Genomic DNA, 26,049 nt, shown 5'->3' with positions numbered 1-26,049 from the left:
TAGCAGCCCAGACACTAGGGCAGCAGCAAAGAGGGAAGAGGTAAGGCTTCCATAACCATGGGATAGACCCAGGTAAGCATCATGCCAATATGACAGAGCATATCAGGTGAGCACTTGCAGTTGAGAACCTTGAGGACCAAACTGGCAGGGCTAGCAGCCCAGACACTGGGGCAGCAGCAAAGAGGGAAGAGATAACTCCTCCTATTCTGCAGGATAGGCCTGCCTTGAGAGAAATTCATACAAATGAACAAGAACATTGTTCAATGCAGGGGTACTTAAATCCAGGAAGGTTACCAACAGGGTGAAGCTATAGTGCCCCAGTTGGAAGTGGAAGCAACAGGAGCAGTCTTGCCCCTAGCATGCCAAATTGACCAGTGTATCTGTCTGAGAAAAGCTCAGACATCATTCACCATATGTATGGAACTAGGAGAGGAACAGCTATCCTCCAGAAGATGGAGGACCTCCTGATGATGATGGAGATCATGATGGGGAGGATTGGAATCCTCCATGAAGGAGCAAAAGTCATGGACATCCCTACTGGGGACAAGGGTATGGACCACCAGGAGGTGGCCCCCCTGAAGGAAGGAATTACAGGGGAGACCCACTGGGAGGTGGTTTCCCTGACAAGATCCACCCCCTGATGACAATGATGAAGATGATCATGATGATCATGGTTGTGGATGCCATGGGGGAGGCCCTGTAAGAGGTCAGGGTAACTGACCATATTACTTAAGGGGATTCACCCTGAGAAACACAAGATATATTGACTTCATGTAAAACAGATATGCTCAGCATATCTGGGAGCAAGTAGGCCAGCCCACAGGACAGTTGGGACCCAAGGTCAAAGCCATGGGCATCCCAAAGCCAGGGAAATACAAAGGCCAGGATGACCTTGAAGAATTCAACAACTGGCTGGGGCAGCTACTCAAGTACTTCCATACATTCAAAGTGACAGGCCTGGACTGCAATGTGGCTCATACCCACACAGAAGGGAGAGCAATCACCACTCTTCGAGCAATGAAGGTTTTAAATACATAAAGAGAGGGGACACCCTTTATCAAAGAAAGATGAATCCCCCACTGAAAGGCAGCAGATTCATGAAAAGAGATGGCACAGACCACTGACCTTGTCAATGGGAGCAGGATCACTTCCACAATAAGGGGAAACAGCCCCAAAAATACCTGACAGGTATCACTTGCTATAATTGCATTAAGGAGGGCCATATAGCCCCAAAATAATGCAGCAAGGCTGTGACTGTTCACAGTCAATGTCCAAGAGGATGCAGAGTGCAAGAATGCCTGCAAAGAAGACAAGTTGGAGGAAGGAGCCTCAGGCAAGCCTGACAAGGAGGAAATGGTCCAAGAATATGAAGAAAATGTGGGGCTACCCCCAAGGAAACAGAGTCAGTAGACCCTGACAAACTTCCCAACACCTTCAAAACATACTCCAAAGTGGATGAGGAGGACAAGCCAATAGCCTATTTCAGTGCAATGCACCATGATGATGAACCTCTAGATGAAGGGGTTGTCTATTGTGCATTTATACACATAGATGATCAAGAGGAGGGATTACCCTCAGAAGATGACACTCCCATGGTAGAGGATAACCCTCCAGAAATGGAGAGTGGCTCTGAGAGTGATACCTTGAGTGATGATGTCACTCAGACAGGATCTGCTTTGGGCATGATGCTCAAATCTGAGCATTTGGATTGGTCAGAGATGTATGAAGCTGTACATGAATCTGCATGTGAATTGGTTGCACCATCAACCAGGTCCCTCCAGGTCACATGCCCTTACAGACTGACAATCAGCAGATTGTCTCTGCATTCACATCCACAGTGTTTATTTATGACCTCCCCCACTGTCCTCATGGGGGAACATCCACTGTCAGGGGAAATCCCCCTGCCAAAGACTCTGAGCCCAAGGAGGGCAAAATGACTGATGACCTGTTCAAGGACAAAGATAGGTCATGAATGTGAGGGAATGTTCCCTCTGGAGATTCAACTCTCCCTTGATTTTGGAAGCATGGGGTTTAACACCCCTTCTGTATGAGAGTTGTGAGGCCCAATCCTCACATGCAATATCAATATCTTGTTTTCATTTTCTTTCCAAGCCTACATCAACTCTACTGGGGAGGGCATTAGGGGCTTTCCCCAAAAGTAGTATCCATTATTACTGGCATGTGATACCTAGTATCACATGCTCTGCTTGTATATAAGAAATGTCTCAGATTCTTGTGTAAATAACTTTCTTTTCTACATCTTACTATGCAAATACCAGAGAGATCACTTCATGTGCATGAGCTTGAGAAGAGTCATCACAAGCTTTACAAAAGAGCAAGTGGTGGTTTACCTCTGCAGAACCTGGAGTGCAGGAATATCTAAAGTAGGTGTTTTTCAATAGGAAGTGCTCCTAGTGCAAGTCTTCAACAAGTCATGCAGGAGTAGATGAATGAGTGATGTCTGAGAGGGGGATGCTGGCTAGAGTAATGATCTTCAATAGAGAGTGCTCCTGGTGCAAGTCAATGTTGAGTTATGCAGGAGTAGGTTGATGACTAAGAAAGGTGGCTGACTAAGCATTCATGCCATGATTGGGGAACAGAGTTTCTGGCATTGTTCTTCTTGGCCTCCTGCATGTTGATGCTCTTCTCAAGTGGTAGCAGGTATGCATTTGGGTGAGTGACATTGGACCAATCAGAGTGATTCCATATGTCATAATGTAAATCTAAGCATTGCTGGGGTGATGGCAGCTTTGCTAGCTACAAGTAGGATGACATCAAAAACCTTTGAAAGGGGTTCAAACTCTTCAGATAACCAGAACACTCTGGCTCCTTCTGTCACATCCATGACTCTCAGACTCAAACCCAGTCCAGTTCAGACCCCTAGCCCCTATCTCCAGCCAAGTCTGGACCTAGTCTGACCTGGAAAACTCAACTCTGGCCCTAGGTAACCCAGCTCAGGCCTAGATAACTCAAGTCTGATGTTCTACCCCTATCTCCCATCCACTCTGGCCTCTTGGCCTTGCACTGCTCCACCCCAGTCCTCCCAGGTCCATGTCCAGGTCACCTGGACATAACTCTGGACTGTTTTCTGATGTTTATGCTATATTTAGTTTGGTCCTCTCATCTGACTTTTGCTTCATCAGGAAATCCACAAAATACTAATTCTACTATTGAGGTACTATTTACAACTCTTTCCAACTATTCTCACTTTTCTTACTCATCACACTATTTATTGAAGTCAAAAAGTCAAAAAAGTTACAAGGGTGCATGGTGCTATCTGTTAGGGTATGCTAGGTGAGTGTGTATGAGCAGAATAATTAGACAATGAATATATATATATACCAAGTAACACATGCAATCATGCTGTGCAGGTGTAGGTGTACATGAGTGCAGGTGTGCCCTGTAACTATAGTTAGTGAGATGAAACAAAAAAGTAACAGAGTATAAGTACTTACTAGCCAGTTTGTTCAAAAGCGAGTGCAAGCAGGTGATCTGTGGGCATGTATGCAGGGGGTTGGTAATGATAGTTAGTAAACAAAATGAAAAAAGTAAATGTACAACTTGCAGGGGCAGAAGATGCCATTGGTCAGGAGGGATACCCTCCTGAATTTTCACCTGTCTTCAAGCCATTTGCCAGCAAAGATGGGGTGCTGCTGGTCCAGGGGAATGCTGTGTGGCACATCAGTGGGCATCATTTTGTCATTGCAGAGTCTCAGGACTTGAAAAAATTTGAACTACTTGTTGTGATTACAAATCACTGGATTTGTAATCACAATGCTTTGAAAATTGTCCTAAGTCCCACCAAGTACTGTACATGGACAGGTTGCAATGCTGTTGACAATGATGGCCATGACAGGTGAGCACCCTCTGTTGCACAGGCCCAACTAACACACTCACTCTCAGTGCTGTTGACATCCATGATGTCCACCTCCATCCCCAGCATCCATGCCAGCAAGTTTTTTTTTTTTGTCTGCAGCATCCTGATGACAACAGTAAGTTTATATATAGATATATATTTTATCCCCACAACATCCTGTCAATGGAGCACACCATCCAGCCCCAACATCAACATGGAGTCTACCTCATGCATTTTCCCACCATGTCTCTCAATATTACACAGGTGCATACTACTCAATGATGGCTCCATGTTGATGCCCTGAATGTTTTGATGTGCCCAGTGGTTCTGGATTTATTTTGCATTTTGTGTGAGCTCACCTATGAGGTCTTGTGTTCATATCTGATGTGTTCTTCAGGCATTGCTCTCACTTTTTAAGCCACAGTTCTTTCTCACTGGACCCATCCTGTTGATGCTTTTTTTGCCCAGTTCCACACAGCCATCATTAAGATGTCTTGATTTCTGTGGCAAGGTCCACCCTCAAAGTCCTGTGATTGTATCTCATGCATTTCCCCACCCCTTCTCTCACTTTTTGGATAGCTTGCTCTTCCAACTAGTCTGTCTTGATGGATGCCTCATTCATCCAATTCCATCCAGCAGTTGTTGAGATATCTTGATTTCTGTGGCAAGGTCCACCCTCAAAGTCCTGTGATTGTATCTTGTGCATCTCACCACTGCTTCTCTTGCTTTTGGATGGCTTGCTCTCCAGACTAGTCCATCTCAAGGGAAGCCTTGTTCATCTAATTCTGTCCAGTGGCTGTCAAGATATCTCGATTTCTGTGGCAAGGTCCACCTTCAAAATCCTGTGATTGTATCTTGTGCATCTCACCACTGCTTCTCTCACTTTTTGGATGGCTTGCTCTCCAGACTACTCCATCTCGAGGGATGCCACATTCATCTAATTCTGTCCAGTGGTTGTCAAGATATCTCAATTTCTGTGGCAAGGTCCACTCTTGAAGTCTTGTGATCACATCTTGTGCATCTCACCACCACTTCTCTTGCTTTTTGAATGGCTTGCTCTCCTCCAGCAGTTGTTGAGATATCTCCATTTCTGCAGCAAGGTCTGCCCTCAAAGTCCTGTAATCATATCTTGCATGTCTCATCACTGTTTCTCTCACTTTGTGGGTGGACCACTCTCCTGACTAATCTGTCTCTAGGGATGCCTCATTCATCCAACTCCATCCAGTGGTTGTTGAGATATTGATATTCCCAAGTTTCCTAGCTGCTCTTTCTCAACTCATCAATAGGGCTACTCTCATTTAATTGATTTTGTGCTGCACTTTATTCTGAATACATTGATTTCTATTCCCTACCTTTGAGCTGAACAAATGATGTCAACAAGAAGTTGGATAGTAGTGGAGAAAATAGCATAGATAGTTGAAAGATAGTCGAAAGATAGTACAAAAAATAGTGAGGATAGTAAATGAACCTACTAAAATGACTATTCTGTCTTGTATGACTATTTTAGTGCAAATAGTAAAAATAAGACATAAATAGTATGAGAATAGGACAAAAATAGTAATGTGTGAATTTCCTGATGTTACTGTATAAAACCTGTCCTGTCTCTGGTTATGCTGGTCACCAGACTTTGACTATTAGTCTTGGCAAAGCCTCTGTGGCTGTCCACCCCTTGTTAATCATCTTGCTAACAGCTTATTAACAAGTCTGGCTCTATGTTTGTTACCCCAGACTGGCCTCATGTATTTAACCCCTGTACACACTTCATAGTACCTCAGTCAGAATGTCAACTAAGTATTAGCCTCAGTTCTGCATCACCCTCTGAGTCTTCTCAATAGCTAAGGCTGAACCTTAAGCTATCCCTGGCCCCTGTCCTAAACCTCTGCCCAGCTTGCATAAGGGTACAGTGTCATGACCATGACATTGGCATAAGCCCCTAACACCTACTCCACCCTCTTCTGACATGTTCCAACACTTCTCTGCCCTCTTCTGACATGCTCCTGTGCTTCTCTGCCCTCTTCTGACATGTTCCCATGCTCCTCTGACCCTCCTGACACATCTCTGCACCTCTCTGAGGTCCCCTGTCTACATTCTGACTGCCTCTGCTCACCTGTGCCTCCTCCAAGGCCTTGGTTGGCTTAGCAGAACATCAGACTTACAACCCTGCATTCTAGATAGGGTTCTGCCCTTGTGTTGGTTTTTTCTCCATTCTCTCACTCCTTTGGTATTTACCCTCTCTCCCTCATTGTAGTAGTTCCCTTATCTCAGTTCAGGTCCCCATCATCCCTATCATTATCATCTGTCCCTTGTGATTGGAGGCACTGCTAACCTCTTATACATTTATTGGGTTGCATTCTACACTGCCCTGCCCTTGACCTACACTGTATATAAGGCCATGTAGTACTCCAATGTAATCAGTACAAATATTGACAATAAAGTCACCACTTCTGACTCCCTCTGAGTTCCCTCTGGAGTTTTGTCTCCACCCCTCTGAGTCCACTCTACCTCTGAAATATGAGGGCTGAGCTTGTGCAAGGGGGCAGCACACTAGCTGAACCTGACACCCTCCCATCCAACCTCTGACTCTGACCCCTATCTCCAAAACTTCCCTCTGTACTTCTCTGCTCCTTTTTCATTGCATATCTTGCCACCCAGTGGCTGGATTCACTTTGGACTTTGACTGCTGTACTCCACAGCCCAACCTGCTCCTACTCCACCCTAAGAGGAAGTCAGGGGTGTTGTGCAACTTTGACATACAGCACATAAGCTGAGACCAAGGGAGGTAGATCCAACCCCAGACTGGCTGCCCTCCATGCACACTCTGGGACCAGTCAGGTTCCCACAATCCTGGCCTTGACTCCAGACCTCTGGAATGGGCCCCTAACTCCTGGCCTCAACTGTGGTCCAACCAGACTTAGCCCCTGTCTCCCTGCCTTGACCCCTGTCAACCAGACTTAGCCCCTGTCACTTGGCCTTGAGGCCTGGTCACTCAAGGGTAAACCCATACTTGACACCTTCTTAAATGCAGTCCACCTGAATCTCAGGACAAAATGTGAGCACCCTCCAGCAAAATCTAGATTTTGGCAATGTCAACCTGCCCATGAAGGGGTGGTGGTGCAGCAGACCTGAAATAATCAAGTGATACTTTGAGGTCTTCACCTAGGTCACTAGGGACAGCTGTCCTACCAAAAGTGAGATCCCCTGAACAGTAATCTGCCAATGACATCTGTTTTGATTTGCTTAGGATTTCAACTGGTGAGCTTCTTTGGTGGCAGCATCACTTACTCACTTCTTTCTCCATAGTTGGTGACTGCTGGTTAGCCTAAGTGCACTCCTGTATAAAACTATGCAAAATGGTTAGGGGAAGATTTATCATAACAGGAGAACCATGAGCCAGCAAAGGTGTATCCCATGCTCAGCATCTTGGGGATCTGGTCACCACAGTTTTCCAATCTTATGTGTGTAGAGGATTTGGAAGCTCACCCCACACCTTGATAAATGGTAGTCTTTCTGCTCTCTGTTTTACGATCTACCAGTTTCTCTCGAACCATGACATACTCTTGTGTCTATCCATCGTCTCTAGCGAACCCTTCACTACTGCTGCTTCTGGTCTCGCGATTTGCTTCAGCTATGGTGTTACTAAGAACAGTCATCATGATGTGTCGACCAGTACATTTTCTCTGATGACTCGATGAGCTGGAACCTTAAGCACAAGCAAGGGACTACTAAACAAGGGAAAGTGGTGGGAACAGCAGGATTCATATGCAAGATAGTACAATAAGCATTTATTGATATTTCAAGTAGTGTCATGGGCTTGGAGAGTCGCGACATTTGGACGATGTTCGATCAGTCCACCTAGGAAGAAACATGATGTCAGCAGTCAGTGGTGATCTGAAAAGGTTCAAACCTTGGGTCGTTTTTCGCCTCGAGTTTCATGGGTTGAGTCTTCCGGATTTGGCCGTTTATCCGTCGGGATAAAAAGAATGACATCTTTAGAGTCCTCAACAGCAGTCGCAAGGTGTTCTCTAAAAATGGCGTGGAGACTTTCAAGTGGAGCGACATAGGCCGGTGGCTCCTGCGGCAAGCACTTTTCACTTTCAATGTAAGCTAGCTTAAGCTTCCCGTGCATCATTGCAACCTGTCGACCTGCAGGCTTAAAACGGGGCGGAAGGATGCGGAGGTCCAGATTGTCGGAAAACTCGTAGAAACGAACTTTGAGCTGTCCGGGAAAGAGGTTCTTTGAGTAATCCTCCTGTTTTGACGACCGTTGGCTGCGCGGTTGGTCAACATGGTAATAGAGTATCCACGTTTGAATCCACCACAAAGACTCCATATCGTGCAGGGGATTGAACCTGAATGGGGGACTGTAGACTTCGTCGAAAAATCCAGGTGGCTTAAAGAGGTATGTTTGACCTTCAACCTCGCAAGCCATGAAATTCACGGTTCCCTTTAACACGTCTCTGAAAGTGCATGGGTGGATGAGATATCGACTTACCGTGCGGATCCCGTGTCTGTTTGTGTCGTTCATACGCTTCGCATACTCCAGGTCAGCTAACTTCCCCACCTCGCCCGCGCGTAAAGAGTTTGTGGCGCTGACATCACGGTGCACCCAATCTACGCTGTGCAAAATTTCCAAAGCTGATAATTATATATAAGCCTCCAGCGAAAGCTCATCATACAACTTAGCAAACCTTTACGAATATCTTGCAGCGTCTGAAACACGGTATCGAGGCGCTGAAGTTTGTATATAGGCGTGCAAATTTCCTGGAACACCAGACGAAAATGGATCCTGTGATGGATTTTCGAATGATTGGTGGCACCCGAGACGCAAGAAAAACTTGGTGGGAGTCCTTCGCTGGACCTGGTCGGCTTCGCCTTCCGTTTACCATCGACAGGTAGCGCATATGAAGGACAGTCAGCTGGTAGATCGGATGCGTGTAGAAGGCTGGCGGTGCCATCGACCGTCCCATTCACAATCACGTCTCCTGCTTCAACGACAGTGAGAAAATATTTTCTAGCCTCATTCTCTGCCTCGATGCCCTTCAGCTCCCGCAAGTCGCCAAATATTTTTTGAAGGATTTTATCCTCGCGATCTCGGTCACACTCTCTCCAAGAATCCTTCAGTACGACGGGTTCCGCGTCCAATTTTCCATCTCGAGGCGTAGGATAGACTTCGAAGACCCGAGTCCCACGACCCGTCACACCATCGGCGCCGAAATCGAAAATGACGTTCGTGGTTTGGTATTCGATGGTTCCCCCGTTTTCTGAATGCACAGTGATGATGTATTGAGTTTTACCCTCGACGCACACTCTCCGGATCGTTGGATCCCATCCGAGCTCGTGGTCTTTTGCAAACGCGAGGGCACAGAAGAAGTGGATGAGGTGTTCTGGCTCCTGTTGAGAGAGTCAGTCACGAACGGCAATAGAGTCGACGACGTGACCACTAACGGTAAGGAAATTGAACGACTTGCTGACGAGCGTGACCGCCCGGCAAGTGAACCAAAACCTCGTTTGTGTGTTCTCGATGGTAACACCAAATGTCGCGCGGCGACATGGGTCGCTACGCATAATATGGTGCAGACTCCATATTACCTTCTTGTCATCCTATCATACCAAATTAGCGATGCTCGAATAGAAGCGTAGCTGTCACTCACGTCTTCGCGCTCGGCAGTCCCGTCACCCTTTTTGAACTCAAACGAAACGGCGATATCGTCCCATGAATCGTGATCGGAGCCTTCGGCTTCGTTCTTCTTGGCCTCTTGCACGCCAACACTCTTCTTCTCCACTAGCAGCAAGTACGCATCCGGGCGAGTCGAATTGGAGCGATCGGAGCGTGGCGAATGTGCAGGTCGTGATACAAACTCAAGCCTTGCCGAGGTGTGCGCGACTCTGCCAGCCTCGCTGACGATTGCCTCAAAAACCGCCGAAAGGGGTCCAAACGCCTGCTCCTCAGATACACCCGAAACCTTCGGCTCCTTCTTAAACGCAGTCCACCCCGAGTCTCGGGACAAAACCTGAGAGGCCTCCAGCGAAGTCTTGATTTCGGCGATGCCGATCTCTGCATGAAGGGGTGGCAGGGCAGCAGACTTGAAATAATCCAATGATACTTGAGGGATTGCACCTAGGTCATTGAGGACAGCCGTCCTGCTGAGAGCGAGGTTTCCCGAGCGATAACCCGCCAACGACGTCTGTTTCGGCCTAGTTAGGGTGTCAGGCGTGGCGGGCTTCGTCGGCGGCGGCGTGACTGTTCCCTCCATAGTTAAACCAAAGAAATACGCGTTTGTTCAGCAAGAAGAGCGTAGAGCCTGGTCAGCGACTGCTTTGGACAAGTTCAGCAGTGGGGGGCGACGACCTTTAATACATATGCCAAAGTCCGAGTCGGGTTTTGATTTGTTTGGCCAAGAAATGGAATCCTACACACGAGGACAACAATGGGTCCCAACGCAGGTCCCTGTTTCAGATTATAGACGAGCCTTCTCCGGCGCTGTGAAGGCGGGACCCACAACATGTGTAGTGGCGTGGAAGTGACAGAGCCCACAATAGACACACCGGCGGTTTCAATAATTAGGGCGGCTCAAAGGTGGCTCAAAGTTAAAATGTGGAAAGAACACGCGAGCAAACTCAAGTGCGGTTGAGTTGTGAGTTTGTGGGTGAACATTGAAGCTCCGACAGGAGATTCGAACTCCACATAAAAAGCCCGTGACCCGGAAAATGGATGTGTAGATAATGCTATTAACGCTCCGATTTAAGGTTCAAACTCCGCAGAACAGCGTGCATGCTTATCAATAGAGAGATCTAGCATCAGTTCTTATCACCACCCTCCTCTATTTTGCCCTCCTCCAGCTGAGATGAATTTGGTGGGCCTGCAGCAGGATCAACAAGATCTCCAGATGGTGAATGGTTGGGCCACAGCTGGAAGAGTTCAACCACATGCCAATGGGCTGGCTTGAGGTGTCACATCACCCCCCTCTCAAGCACATCATGTCGCAAATTTCTTGGGCACGTGATAAGAACCTTATAATACATGTTAAGGGTGGCTGTTCACACTTCCGTTATAAGCCATGCCAATGCCACCCATGTGTCATTGAAAGATTGCCAAAAATGGGTATTTTTACATAATATTTTACACATTTGCACTATATCTTAGATAAAATATCACATATTTGCTATAATCTAGCCAAACCTGACCATTATAATGGCAAGTGGTCCATTACATGCTGCTTACAATGGGGGCACATGACAATGGACCAAATAAATTTGCAACACAGACCCTCAAGGGAGGGGAGGATAAGCATGTCATGTGGGGATGTTGTGAAGTCATGCAGGGAGTGGAGGTGAGGGAGACAAGGGAGAATTCTCATGAGCAGTGGGGGTCCAGCATGATCCAGCCCCATTATGACAGGACCAGTGCCTGAGTCTGTGGCACTGGTAACATGTGAAGGAGTAAAGGGGATGGCCTTCAGGGACATGCATGCATCCACTGAGATAGTAGTGGAGTTGCCCAGTGGGGATGGGGAGAAAGGGCTCACATGGGAGGGTGGCAGTGGTTTGGACAGTGTTAAAGTAGGCATTATTGCAACCTACCCAAGCAGTGTTGTGGAGAAGAGCCTTCCAATCACTTTGATGTTCATGGGTAGGCATAACACCATTGAGGAACAATACAGTTTGTTTAAACAACAACTTGCCTTTGTTGAGCCTATCAACTGGAACCTCCAGCTCCTATGCTTTTTCTTCTTCTCTTGGCAGGTTGTCCCTGGCTTCTTTACATGATTGCAGATCTTGAACAGGGGTGGAGCTGTGAAAGCCTGGGTCTGGTGAGCCATAAACAGGTGGTTGGTAGCCTTAATGATGGCATCCTGGACCTCTCCATTGCTCTGACAAGAAGTTGATCAACCAGGGGTTGGCCTCCAGTCAGGGTCCAAACTCTAAGTTTATCAGTGATTGCCATGACTATGTCTGATGCTCAGTAGACCAAAGACAACATCTGTATATAGTTGTCTTGTTCTGGTGACCCCCTGTCAAGCTTGTCCCCCTTGTTGAGTTTGTAAGCAGCCACACCAGGTCGAGGAAGTCACTTGCTGGGACTGATAGTCCTTGTTCATGACCCCCTGTGCTGGTGATCACAGAGAGCAGCTGATAGGCTGCATGATTGGTGGGGTTGAGCAGAGGGAAGGGGGAAGGGGTCCATTCTTGAGTGCGAGTACTGCTGGGAGTGGTTTCATCAGGGAGTGAGGGTGAGGTTGTTTGGTTATGGGTGTCATCTTTGGTCTGTCCTTTGTCCTTTCACAATCCTGAGGCATTACCATCCCTTCCCTGAGGGACCCTGCTGTGAGTCAAAGTGTGGTTCAGTGGTGTAAACCAGCCAAAACCAACACAAAAGACAATGAAAGTGAGTGGTGGTGTGCCTATGTAGTACCTAGATGGTGGAACATTTTATTTGGATGGGTTGTTGTGAGCTACAACACTCAAAGATGCATGCTGAGGGTTGGGGGTGCATCTGATGAAGGGGGAACAGGAATGCAAAAGGTAGTGATAGGGTAGACTGCTGTCAGCCTACAGAAGGATGGATGATGACTCCAAGCTAATCTGAGCCCAGGAAGGTCTGGATGCAAAGATACTTGATGATAGATGTCAATAGGCAAAATAGATGATAGCTAGACCCTTAATAAAGTCTCAACTATCAAAGCTGATGAATGAATTACTGAGGGACAATGAATTGCAAGCAGGAGGGACTCTCTGATGTCTTCCTTTTTTAGCTATCTAAGTACAGTGCTTTCTATACAGTACAGGGGCATTGCCTATGGGAAACAAGGTGTAAACACTTGGTAAGTGATTGGTAACTGATAAGTAAGCAATGTAAATGGTGTGTAATCAACTTAGAATGCATTTGTGAGCATTGGTAAGGATAAGATAAGTAAGCCAGAAAGTGAAGAATCAGTAAGCAGAGGCAAAAGATGGGTAAGTATTGGCAATAGGACAGTCAGAATTTCACAATATAAGTCAAGCAAGGTCAGAAACTGGGTAAGTGCACTAAGAATCACATTAGGTGGAGGCTGTGCATGTCACATCTTGAAGGGATCACTTCTAGGCCAGGGTGGGATGACAGAGAGGCGGTGCTGATCTGATGCCAATATAGTACATCCAAAAGTGGACAGGGTGAATCAGGTGTCAGAAAGGGGTCAAGCTTTGGGGGTCTGTGGGGTGACAGGAGCATAGGAGATTGCAACTTTTCCCCCCAACTGTCCTCTCAATGAAGCAAATGAAGACTTCATGAGACTCTGTTGGAAGAGAGGATGAAGGGGGAGCATCTTCTGCTGTATCTTGCAATAAGAAGGCAAGATGTGCATCATACTCATCATGGATGCAATCAGGCAGAGTGGAGGACAGTAGATTATACTGTAGCTGTCACAATTTTGGAAGAATGATGGACAAGATTGGTATGAAGATGTTGCAGGGAGCAGGGAGGAAGGATCTGTATGCTTGGACCAGAGAGACTGAAACAACCACATAAGACCTTCATAACTGAGACCTGAGGCAACCAAAGAATGTGCTGTCCAAGCTGGATGGGCTGAGAGGGGGCAGACAGGGATGGGATGTACCAGGATGCTTCAGGATGGAAGCTAGTAGGAATGCCTGGTAGATATATGTAGCCATTGTCCCTAGCAAAGGGGACAAGTGAAATGACTGATGTGGAGGTGGCCATATCAGAAGAATTAGCAAAATGAGTGTTGGTTGGAGGGAGTGCTGCAGAAATGTGTGGAGTGTGCAGATCCTTCCCAATTTTGGAAGGTAGGATGTGTGGCTGAGCACTATAAGCAAGTGTGGGAATGGTGTTGGTATCTGCAGAAATGGTGGAGATACATTGAAAACCACAATGCTGTACACAGGTGCTTAGGTGCTGTTCACCCTTTGAAGTCAAAGTCAAAGTTTTTGACTTTGACTTTGGCAATGTAGTCACATGATGATTATATAACACAACAACACAACTTGTAGTTTGATAGATAACATTGTGATAACAGATCAAACAACTCTGCTATGGATCTTGAAGCACAGCAGCTCCAGCACCATCATTGTCACCATCTTGCTGCACTTGTAGTAGCAGTGATGATCCAGGTGCTATGCCTCTATGACCTCCTTTTTCATTCTGACTCAGAACCAATCCCCTACCATACCTCAATCCTGACTGGTGAGGGGTGGATGATAGAGCTCCTGAATGGTCATCCAGACAGGATACAGACTTGCCTTGGCATCAGCCATTGGGTTTTTGATCACCTGATGCAGGTGCTCACCTGTCATGGTTTTGTGCCTTCTTGCAATGGAATTTCTGTGGAGGAACAACTTGGGATATTCCTCTACACCTGTGTTACTGGGTTGTCATCCTGGCATGTTGCTGAGAGGTTCCAACACTCACCAGGGACCATCACTAGGTGGGGAGTTCATTGGACTATCTGATATTTTTCTCACAATTTTTTAGATATTTCAAAGCAATGTTGGCTTTCTTTTCTGGGGGACAATTCTATGCATCCCAAGTGCAATTCCCCACCAACAACACTCCCATATCAACTATGATTACTAGTAACCCACATTTCCAATTTTTCTGGGATTGTATTGGTGCAGTTGATGGCACTCATATTTGAGCATTCACTGCTGCTGAGGACCAGCCTTACATGAGGAACTGGAAGGGCTACCTATCTCAAAACTGTCTCTTCATCTGTGATTTTGACTTCTTCTTCACATATGCCCTCACTGGCTTTGATGAGACAACTGCAGATGCAACCATGTGGCATGATGCACACAGGAATGACTTGCACATGCCACCTGGGAAGTACCTTCTTGCAGATGCAGGGTTTGGGACCTGTGATGCACCTCTGGTTCCCTATTGAGGTGTTTGTTACCATCTGAAACAATGGTGCCAGGCTGGATTAAGGTAAGTTGCTATTCCATCCTGCTCAGTGTACCTCTAATGTCTATTTTATAGACCTCAAAACTGAGAGGAGTTATTCAACCTTTGCCATGCTGGACTTAGAAATGCCGTTGAATGGATATTTGGTGATATAAAATGCAGGTGGAGGATTCTTCAAATTCCCCCTGAATATAGCATCCACACCCAAACTCAAGTACCTGCTGCTCTCTGTGCCCTCCACAATTTCATATGGCACTATGATCCAGAAGAGGTCTTTGACCCTGACCTTGCCATAGACATAGGAGAGGATGATGGTATTGGAAGCCTTGGTGATGGACCAGCAGATGCTGCAGAGAGGAGAAGGGCTGATAATAGGTGTAAAAACATTGCAGAGGAGATGTGGATTGACTATCAGCACCAGCTTACAATTAGGGGCCTTCTCTGAGCCTGAACATTCAGATTTCATGGTGTACAAATATATGTTCTTACAATTGTTTCACACTCAGGTAGAGAAATAACTTCCATTGTCAAAAAGGAGCTAGTCATAGTCATGTACATTTTATTATGTACATATTTGTATAAAGGGGGGGGGAGTACATTTGGATATTGTAAAAAAAAAAGAAAACAAACACCTATCTCTGCCCATCCCAGTACTTCATCAGCCAACACTGCACCTGAATCTGCTTTGCCAGCTCCTGATGCTTGAGGAAAATATTCACTTCATCCAGGGTCGTGCTGAGGAAGTAGTTGCTGATGTCAATCCAATTGTCTGTCAAGAGCTGTGGCATGTTGTTGATGTAGTCCATGGTAGCATCAATAAGGGGATTGGTCATGGATGGTGGTGGTGGCAGGGGCAATGGGGCAGCAATCATGTGCATGAAGTTATCAAGCCTGGAGGTGATGGCAGCAATGAATGAATTGCGATCTTCTTCAGCACATGCTTTGGCCAACAGGGGTCAAGAGTGCTTTGATCCACCTTCAGACATCACAATGGACTCAGCTTTCCTTTTTCCATGACTGATGCTGGTGATGGCTGATGACAACAATGACCCAGCTGATGCATGTGACAAAAAACTTGATGGTGTGGAAGGGGGGGTGAAGTTTGGATCCATGGACTGCATGTCCTTGTGATGGTGAGCATTGAGAGCATGCATCATGTTGAGGAGGGAGAGGGAGGGAGGGGGGGGTAGGAATAGTCAAAGTGGTGGGGGGTGTGGTAGAGGTGGGAGTATCAAAGGCAATGGTCATGGTTGTAGAAGGTGCAGTAGTGGCATGTGGCTAGTAGATCAACTAACCTCAGCTGTGCAAGGGGAGAAGGAGCTCCATGCTCATGAAGTGGGGGAACCCAGAATTGCGAAATGGCTTCACATCTTTGTGCACCTGACTAGATGTTAGTGGATGATCTGACAAGAAAAAAACTACATTACCTTGACATACTGATCCCAAAGATCAGCATTGTCCAACAAGATCATCACACCATGCTTGTCATCATAAGCAAAGCCAGAGGCCACTAATTTAAGATCAGTGACAGCATAGTAGAATTTTTTAAGCTGGATAATTGTTAGCAAGGCAAAAAAAAAAAGAATGATATGACAACTTACTGCCTTGAACTTCTGCTCACATGATTCAGCTGTCTTATTGCCATTATCTAGACCTGGTGGATAATTATGGGCCATGTGGGCTGCTGGAGCATTCCACATAGCCTTCTTAAAGTTCCCATTGCCAGCCTGTGAAAGATGAGAGGCCAAGAAATCCAGTAACATGCCTTCCTCCTCTGTTGTCCATACTGCAGCTTTCTTGTGAGTCCTGGGGGGAGGCAGGGGGTTCTGTGGGTCTAGAGGATTGATTGTAAGGCCATGCAAGTGCAACAAGTGGGTTGATCCCACAGATGAGCCAGACATTCAATGATCACAGTAACTGGGTGACAATGGTTGTGTACCTCAGGTGGATGCACATGATAGTTCACATCATGTGACCCTCTTAACTGAAGCTGAAGTTGAAAACTTGGACTTTGTGTTCACAGGGTGAACAGCACCTAAAAACTTTTAATGCACACTTAACTCACTTTGCTGCACTAACCAACTGGGGACAGTGAGTGATCTACCTTGTTATTCAACCAATGGTGGGTGAGTATCTTGTCCACTATCCACTCATCCTTGTTGGCCACACTGACATCATAGAATACATGTGCATCATGCCTTGGAAACAGTAAGTCATTGTTTGGTTCATACTTGTGCAGAAGCCCAATGTGAAATGTTGGGTGTATGCATCTTGTCTTTAACTGCTCCAGCAGTTTGAGCATATACATATCACCTATCACAGTGCAGTATCTTCATCAGTCTGATGTACTTGGGGACAAGCTTTTGACCTTGCCCCTTGGGCATGCTCAGGTTCTTTGTGGACAGCAGGCCTGAAGGCCTTTGATTATTGGTCTTCATTGTTTGGCATACAGGACAGGTTGTACAGAACTTGTCAACTTCCTTGCCGAGTCTTGGCCACCAGTACCACCTGCAGATGCAATCCACTGTTATCTGAGACCCAAAATGTCCCAGCATCTAATGTGTGTGGTCTATGACCCATGCTATTATGTCATCATTCTTGTACTTTGTGTGTGAGAGGCATGACACCTCTCTGGTACAATTCTTCATGTATAATAGGCTGTCTTTCTCCTCAAACCAAGGATGATGTGATGGCTGTGCCTTTATCTTTGTGAGCATAGGCTCATTTTCATATCCTTTACAGACAGTGTCCAGAATATCTGACACATCTCCATATGTTATTGGTGAGGTTTGTGAGGCCTGGGCAAATTTGAGTATCACTGGATCATCCTCTGCACTGGCATGAGGGTGTTCCTCAATGTTCCTTTCTGCAGCCAAGGGCATCTCCTGAGCCTCCAGGATGTGGTTCTGCCATTTTTCCTTTAGTTGGTTACTCTTACAAAGAGTTCCTCCCTGTCCTTCCATCACTGACAGTCTCAGCTCTTGCCATCTGTCCTGAGGGAGGTCATCCCCCTCTGGGTCCAGATGTAGGTCAGCATTCACCCACTTGACATTCTCATTGGAGGCATTGTCTCCTCCTTCCTCCTTGTAGTAATGGGATAGGCAATCTGCTTCTCAGTTCTCAGAACCTTTGGCATATACAATATTTGTGTCAAAGGGCAACATATAGTCTATCCACTGGACCTGTCAGCTTGACAGTTTTCATTGGGTTTTGAGGTATCCCAGAGCTTCATGGTCTGTCACTATTGTGAACTTAAACCTGAGGAGTTTATCCTCCCATTTCAGTAGTGCTTTGATAATTGCTGGGGTTTCTTGCTCAAGGGTTCTGTAATTTTGTTGGACATTGCTCAAATTTTTTGACATGAAGCCTACTGGATGGCAGGTCTTCCACTCAGGCCCTTGTCCATACAGTGCACACACTTCATAGAGTGAGGCATTGCAGATGAGCTGTATGGGCTGTTCTTTTTGCAGGTTGATTGGCTGCAACACCAGGTACTTACATGCCAGATCTTTTATCATCTGGAAGCATTGGTCATGCATTTCCCTCCACAGCAATGGATGTCCATTCCTTTGTAGCCCAGTCAGTGGCATTGTGTACACTGAAATATCTGGCATAAATTGTGCCAGGTATTCTATGAGGCCAAAGAACTGTTGAACCTCATTGAATGACTTAGGCACTCTCCAGTTCCTAATTCAAGACATTTTGTTAATTCGATGGTAGGGGTTGTGTCAACATCATTACTCTGCTCCCTCTCTCTGTCTCTAACTTGGGGCTTCAAAGTTGTTATTTTCCTGTCAATGAGGACAGGTATATGTGTAGCTACATGGGGAGTATGTGACTATGAACTAAGCAATGTCAAAAGTCAAAAGAGCAACAGGAAATGATGGAAATTAACTGAGATCAATGTAATGATGGCCATGAGGCCAATATAGTGTCAGCAATCAAAAGAGCAACTGAAATAAAGAAAGTGCAAGGAAGCACAAGTGTTCCAAAGGGAAGCAAACAATAACACAGTAAGAGTGACAGAAATGCTGTCATGCACCAAAGGTGTTTGGTGAAGTGGACATGGATACAGCTGATGAATGGAGATGAAGACCATAGCCCTCATGTGAAGAAGGATGGCCAGAAATGTCAGCAGTCATCCCTCACACAAGAATGAGTCATCAATGCCAAAGAAAAAGAAAGGAAGCAAGTTAGGCACCAGTAGAAATTCTTAACTGCCCATGTACAGCATTCCAGTTTTCAACATATCTCTGCCATTTCTGCAGATACCAAAACCATTCCCACACTTGCTTGTAGTGCTCATTCATGCAATCCTACCTTCCAAAATTGGAGAGGATCTGCACACTTCACATGTTTCTACAGCTCTCCCTCCAAAAGATGCTCATTTCACTAATTCCTCTGATATGGCCACCTCCACATCAATCATTTCACTTGTCCCCTTTGCTAGGGACCATGGCTATGTATATCTACCAGGAGTTCCTACCAGCTTCTGTCCTGAAGCATTCTGGTACATCCCATCCTCATCTGCCCCCTCTCAGCCCATCCAGCTTGGACAGCATGTTCTTTTTGTCAGTATGACCTCTATGAGGACATTCTTTGGTCACCTCAAGTCTGTCACTCACTTAGAAAGGTCTTATGTGGTCATTTCAGTCACTCCAGTCCAAGAAGCATATAGATCCTTCCTCCCTGCTCCCTGCAATGTCTTCATACCAGTCTTGTCCATCATTCTTCCAAAATTGTGACAGCTACAGTATAACCTACTGTTCTCCACTCTCCCTGATCACATCCATGACAAGTATGATGCACATCTTGCCTCCTTATTGCAAGATACAGCAGAAGATGCTCCCCCTTTGTCCTCTCTTCCAACAGAGCCTCATACATGAAGTTTTTGTTTGCTTCACTGAGAGGACAGTTAGGGGGGAAAGTTGCAATCCCCTATGCTTGACCCCTGTTGACATCTGATTCACCCTGTCCACTTTTGGATGTACTATATCAGCATCAGATCAGTGCTGCCTCTCTGTCATCCCACCTTGGCCTAGAAGAAATCTCTTTGAGATGTGACATGCACAGCCTCCCCCTAATGTGATTCCAGTGCACTTTCCCAGTTCCTGACACTACTTGACTCATACTTTGACATTCTGACTGTCTTTGACTCACCTATTGCCAATACTTACCAATCTATTGACCTTGCTTACTGATTCTTTGCTTTTTGGCTTACTTATCCTTACCAATGCTTACCAATGCTTTCTAAGATGATTACCCATTCCTTACATTCCTTACTCATCAGTTACCAATCACTTACCAAGTGTTTGCACCTTGTTTTCCGTAGGCAATGCCCCTGTACTGTATATAAATCACTGTACTTAGATAGCTGAAGAAGGAGAAGACATCAGAGAGCCCCTCTTGCTCACATTTTTCATCATCACTCAGTAATTTGTTCATCAGCCTTGATAGTTGAGACTTTATTAAGGGTCTATCTATCATCTGCTTCACTCCAAGCCCTCCCTGAGCTCCGTGCAGCTTAGGACATTGAATTTAGTCATCCTCCATCCTTCTGTAGGCTGACAGCAGCAGTCTACCCCCATTGCACCCTCTTGCATTCCTGCTCCTTCTTCATTGGGAGCACCCCAAACCCTCACCACTCATCTTTGAGTGTTACAGCTCACAAAAACCCACCCAAATCAAAGGTTCTATCATCTAGGTACCATGTAGGCACACCACTACTCGCTTTTATTGTCTTTCATGTTGGTTTTGGTTGGTTTCCACCACTGAACCACACTTTGATTCACAACACACTTACATAACCAATAGTGCAGGCCCAAAGAGCACAAGTGAGCAAGAACAGGAAACCTGAAACCTGACAGAAGCATCAGACTTTCATTGCAATGGCCAGGGAGTGTCTCCAGAGGTCATGTGATGGCAGGGGAAGTGACTCAAACAAAAGGGGTGGAGTTTTGGGTGACCTGGAGCACAGAGGGTGTCAAAGATGCTCAAGAGGGGTTGCATTTGCATTGCTTCTGTCAGAATGCCTGTAGAAGCTTAGTAGACCTCCTATTGATATGATACCAACACTCCTAGTGTAGGGAGATTGCTCTCCCCACATTGGACCTATATGGAGCTGTACATGAGTTCACATGTGACAAGTGTAGTCACTGTGTGGATCACATAGCCAAGGGGCTACTGAATGGTAATCTGTCTCTAGTCAGGGTTCTTACAAATAACAAGAATCATGCTTGATGGGAGTATGAAAGGGGTAGAGAAGATGGAAGGTGTGCTTTGATGGAGACACCAAATCTTAGTGCCTGGTGCCCTAGGATGGCCCTTCACCTACTGGCATATCGCCTCCAGTGTATGGAAGGACATCAAAGGGATGCCCTTCAAGTAATATCAATAGCATGTAAAGACATTTGGCACGTGGCTCAACCCCAATTAACATTGGATGAACCCTTAGGGAATGCTATGATTGACCTGCAACTGCAGAGTGTCATGGCCCCTAATGTCCAAATATACCCAGCCACAGTGGTAATTGAAATGCCATGGGGAATGGTGTGGATAAATAGAGACAGGATGGTAGAGCACTTGGCACATGCACCCCAATCAGACCAACATAAATTGCAGCTCTCTCTCATGTATTACTCACTCAATATAAGCTGATTACAGGGCTGCAGGGGAAGGATTTACACTCAAATTATGTAGTGCAGCAGCCTGTATATCTCAATCTTGATTGTGTATTTTGTACCAATTGTCTCGAGTTTGCCTTCCCCCATAGTAGGAAAAGGCCTTTGTTTGGTCAACTTTGCCCCCTTGCACAAGAGGTGTGAGTTTTACTGTCCACAATTGTGCATTTTTGGGTATTTTGTGGACTTGTAAAAATTTTCAAGGCTTAGCAGTTGTGCCCCACTACATAGAATCCTACCAAAGTACTACACTTTTGGTAGGGGCCTGATAGTCAACAAAGCAGACTCTACACTACACCTATTAGGCAGGTAACCACACAACACAATGCTGCACTTTTGGTAGTCACTTGATAGTCAAAAAAGCAGATGCCTATTAGGCAGTCAACCACACAACACAATTGTTACACTTAGGGCAGTCACTTGATAGTCTAGTAGTCAAAAAAGCAGACATAATACTACACTTTTGTTGGTCAAGCAAAGATGAGATCCTTCATTACCAGCATTCTATAGTACAACAGCCTGTAGTTCAAAAAAGGCCAATTCGCAGTTTTTAGCGGAGTTTGAATTGCTCTGCAGGAGTTTGAAATCATTGCCATGATCTTGCACATCCCCAGAACTTGGTATTGGACAACTGCAGGAAAAGTTGCACATGGTTTTCATCATACAAAAGCAGATGTTTTATATTACTTAGCAAAATTAGTGAAACACATGAAATACACAAAATAGTTGTTAACTGTCAGTGATGCTTTGGGTTCTCCCTTAATTATATCACTAGCTATCACCAGCCCTGGGCCCTGTTGGCCCCAGGGTCCCCTACATGGTCATTCTGCTGGCATTGGTCAGTTGAGGAGTGTTGCTCCTCAACTAACCAATGCCAGCTCGCTTTCAAAGGAAGAGCTTCATCTCATTTGCTTTCACAATGCTTCAAACCATTCAGTTGTAGTCATAGCAATTTGATGGCAGACAGGAGTTACACAATTTGAAAAAGGCAAGTCTATAGTATAGTCACATTTAAACATGCAATCCTCTCAAAACTTCATTGAACACTACATTCATAAACTTGTTTGTTTGGTGTCCTTGGCCATTGTGCAGTACCTTGATGTTCCTTGGATGGGTACATCTGGACAGAGCAACATATAGTTGCCCATGAGAGAACACAGGTGTCCTGAGGTCAAGACCCACATGTTGGACTGTCTGGCCTTGTGATTTGTTAACAGTCATTAGGGGAATTCACAGCACATTTTCATGCATCATTTTTGTGCTGTTTTAATTTTCATTTTGGACATGCCCACTTGAAAACAATGCAAAAATGGCACTTTGACATTTTCACAGATGCCAGTGCTGACTCAGCATGTCAGTCATCATTTCCCTGTCATACATGTTATACCACATACATATCATATCCTTTTAGTAGATTTCTTCCATATATATGCCCTGTAGTATTAAGCCAATGTTATCTCTGGTGACTCCACCCCAGAAAAAAGAGCCAAAGAAGCCTGCTAGTCATGGCAGAACAGTAGCCCCAAGCACACCTCTTGATGGAGTTGATGACAAGTCTGAAAAAGAGGACAGAGCAACTGGTGGGTGGAAAAAGTGTGGTATTCTTGTACCATAAGTCCATTCAGGTCCTGCTAGACAAGCTATTGATTGGTGGCAGATGGAAAAGGCAGCCTGAGCTCACAGATGAGCTGCTCACTCTTGTTGAGAGTAATATGAAGTGGATGGTGGCTTTTGGCTTTGACAAGTCATCTGCTAGCAGCAGGCTCACTATCATTGAGTGCTGTGGCCAGATTGCCTGGGCCCTGCTCATTACAGACAAACCTGGCACACCATTTGGACCAGCAAATCTGAAGAAGCTGATGGAAGCTGTGAAAAATTGTATTTCAAGGTGAGTCATGTAACTTGGTTCATTTGATGATGTTCTGAGTGTTCATTGGCCTTTGCACAACCTACAATGACTACCACAAGCAGCTTGGTGAGACTGGGCATGGTCTTATTGTTTCAGACCACAAACATGAAATTACACCTGGGTCTGAGATCACAAATGTTTACAGTAAGTGTTGGTAGGTATTGACAGATGCATGAGCTTGCAGGCACTAGCCCTGTAGCTAGTTGTGTAGCCATATCCAACAGTACTTCATCTCTTGACCTCTCTGTTCTTGACAGACTTGAGAATGATGCTGATGTCTTTGACAAAGGTGGAGACATCACTGAGGTATTTTGTTACTATGTACATGTGTGATCCATAACTGATTTGATGTGATCAAATGTTCTAGAGTACTCCCCATGACTCATCACCATTGAACAACTCCCATCTTGGGTCTCCTGGGTTTGATATTGAATGGCCACCTAGTGAGGGGGAGGTGACTGCCCCACTGTCCATTCCTGAGCCCAAGGCAAAGCTCACAGTGAAACACCCTGCATCACCCTGCACAGGCCACTCTTCAGTCAAGAGGAAAAAGACCACACAGGAGCTTGCACATGAGATTGTGGAAGGTGAGCATGCAGCTCAACTGCAGATAAGCCTCAATAGTGCAAAGGAGAAGACTAGATGGGAGTGTATCAAGAGGGAGACTGCACAAGAGATGGCACTTGAGATTGAGCAGCTCTGTCTCAAGCATCAGCAAGAGGAGGGGGATTGTCAACACACATGAGCTCATGATGATGGACAGGCAGATTAGGCTTGAGGAACTCTGAGCTGGGTTGGGTTCTACTAGTATCCATGCTTCTGTTATTGATCCCCAACTTTCTAAATAGCTTCTTCATCACTGACTATACAAAAATTCAAATAGGCATTTCTTTAATTCTTCCCTTTTAATTTTCCCCTCCAATAGTGCAATATCCCTTGACTCTTCATGTTCATCCTCCATTCTCCCTGCATTTTCTTCACTTTCACCATACCATTCAGCATACTGTTGGGCCTCCTTCTCCATAATTTGAATCCCATTACAATAGAATGAGTCAGTTGAAGTGTTAATGCCCATTTCATGCCCTGTTGCAAATGCATGCAGATGGATACATGAGATGATCCTCATTGTTGATGTTGACTTGGAATCCATGAAGAGATGACTAGCAACCTTTAAGGAACCCAACACAATGCTCAGAATGGATATGTATCCTTGAGACATAATAGTTGTGAGTCTTGTTCTCAGGGATATCCTTTTCTGGCCTAGAAAAATAAGATGTGCCACAGTATTGCTCAATGCTGGCAGCTTACTTTTTGTAGGGTGCTTGGCACCAGGTATGCAGGGGATATGCAGAATCACCCCATGTGAATTCTCCATCGTCCAATGAGATGTTGTGGTCCTTTGCAATGTGAGTATCAGAGAAAGCTGTTGCATCATGCTGACTACCTGGTAAGCCAACAGCATAGTCAATGATCTGAAGATCAGGGGTTGATACAATCTTGAAAATATTAAGAGAAGGAGTCAAGGATCAGTTGAAAAGATGACATACCTGAACATTGAGTGAGTAATTTGACTTCTGATCAAACCAAGTATTTCCATAAAAACCAGGTCAGGCATGCAAAGGCACCAAGGTCCCATCAACCATGCACCAACCATCCTGCCATGCAGGGCAGGAGTGCTCCTCCACCCAGGCCTTGGCTTTCTCCTTCATGTCATCATCAGGCCAGTGAAGTGCAGATCTCCAAAACCTTTCTGAACACACTGCTGTCATAACACAATTAGTCACCAGGTATACTGTACCATAACCAATGCCAGCCCTAAGGGCACCTTTTACTGTTGTTGCACCATTCCCATAGTGCTGAAACCTGGTCTTGAACTGACATCTGCTCTGAAGTTGACTGGTTGTGAAAAACTGGATCCTCTTGAAGAGCCTTGACTAGAAGGTCAAAGCATGTTGGAGTGACACTGAGATGGGATCTGAAAATCTCAGGGTGATTGAATTTCCAATTGCCAAGAAGCAACTCCAAGTTGGCACTTGTCTTTTTGATGGGTTGATGATTGGCCAGGTAATGCTGCAAGTACAACCCTGGAAGGGCATTCAACACAGCACTACTGGCTGAGGGGGCACCATGCAGGTGTTCATCAGATGATTCAGAGCTTGCACTCTCAGAACCACTGGAATTGGAGTCAGAAGAGGTTGGGGGATCAAGGTATGAGTGAGATTCAGCAAGTAGAGTAGCCAGATAGACATCAAGAAGGGCTTCTGCAGCTTTCTGCCTTTCTGTGGTGCAAGGCATATGGTTTCTGATGACTTTTTCAAGATAATTAACACATTTTATCTACATATATTCAAACCTTGAAAACTGCCAAAATGAAGACAAAATGGGGGATATCAAAGCAAACTGCCATTTTTGGCCTTACCCAGTCAACAAAAACAAAATGAAAACAGCATCAAAAATGATGCACAAAAATGTACTGTGAATTCCCCTATTGAATAGGCCATATGAACAGGGAATTGCAGGTGATGCAAGGGTATTGGGAAGTCATCTGAATTGGTATCCAAAGCCATGTGAGGAATCAACACCATGTCATTGTTGGCATCTCCATCCCTTTCCTGCAACACACAGCACTCCAGTATATGATGGGTAGATCTGATCAAGTGCCATTACAATAAAGGCCATGGATAGGATCCAGATTGTGAAGAAG

General features: G+C 45.5%; 3 protein-coding genes across 3 annotated transcripts; 2 read left to right on the top strand and 1 right to left on the bottom strand.

The window, feature by feature from the left end:
• Positions 1–413: 413 nt before the first annotated feature.
• Positions 414–1,972, top strand: F5J12DRAFT_785845 (uncharacterized protein; the record flags this gene model as incomplete). Its single annotated transcript, XM_051743318.1, has 7 exons — positions 414–611; positions 656–699; positions 783–1,023; positions 1,143–1,188; positions 1,265–1,402; positions 1,453–1,730; positions 1,772–1,972. The coding sequence occupies 7 exons, from the start codon at positions 414–416 to the stop codon at positions 1,970–1,972; spliced, it is 1,146 nt and encodes a 381-aa protein (XP_051596112.1).
• A 5,398-nt stretch (positions 1,973–7,370) lies between these two features.
• Positions 7,371–10,110, bottom strand: F5J12DRAFT_962663 (uncharacterized protein; the record flags this gene model as incomplete). Its single annotated transcript, XM_051749955.1, has 5 exons — positions 7,371–8,300; positions 8,349–8,491; positions 8,545–9,247; positions 9,302–9,457; positions 9,508–10,110. The coding sequence occupies 5 exons, from the start codon at positions 10,108–10,110 to the stop codon at positions 7,755–7,757; spliced, it is 2,151 nt and encodes a 716-aa protein (XP_051596111.1). The 3' UTR covers positions 7,371–7,754.
• Positions 10,111–22,974: 12,864 nt separating this feature from the next.
• Positions 22,975–24,090, top strand: F5J12DRAFT_785843 (uncharacterized protein; the record flags this gene model as incomplete). The annotated part of the gene is made up of 4 exons (XM_051743317.1): positions 22,975–23,324; positions 23,408–23,489; positions 23,514–23,651; positions 23,713–24,090. 4 exons carry the CDS (start codon positions 22,975–22,977, stop codon positions 24,088–24,090), a joined length of 948 nt encoding a protein of 315 aa, XP_051596110.1.
• Between the last annotated feature and the right edge of the window lie 1,959 nt (positions 24,091–26,049).

The sequence above is a fragment of the Pisolithus orientalis genome, assembly GCF_024613125.1.
Source record: "Pisolithus orientalis strain OTSU chromosome Unknown F5J12scaffold_43, whole genome shotgun sequence".
Classification (NCBI taxonomy): domain Eukaryota; kingdom Fungi; phylum Basidiomycota; class Agaricomycetes; order Boletales; family Pisolithaceae; genus Pisolithus; species Pisolithus orientalis.
This window is presented reverse-complemented; position numbering and strand designations above follow the sequence as displayed.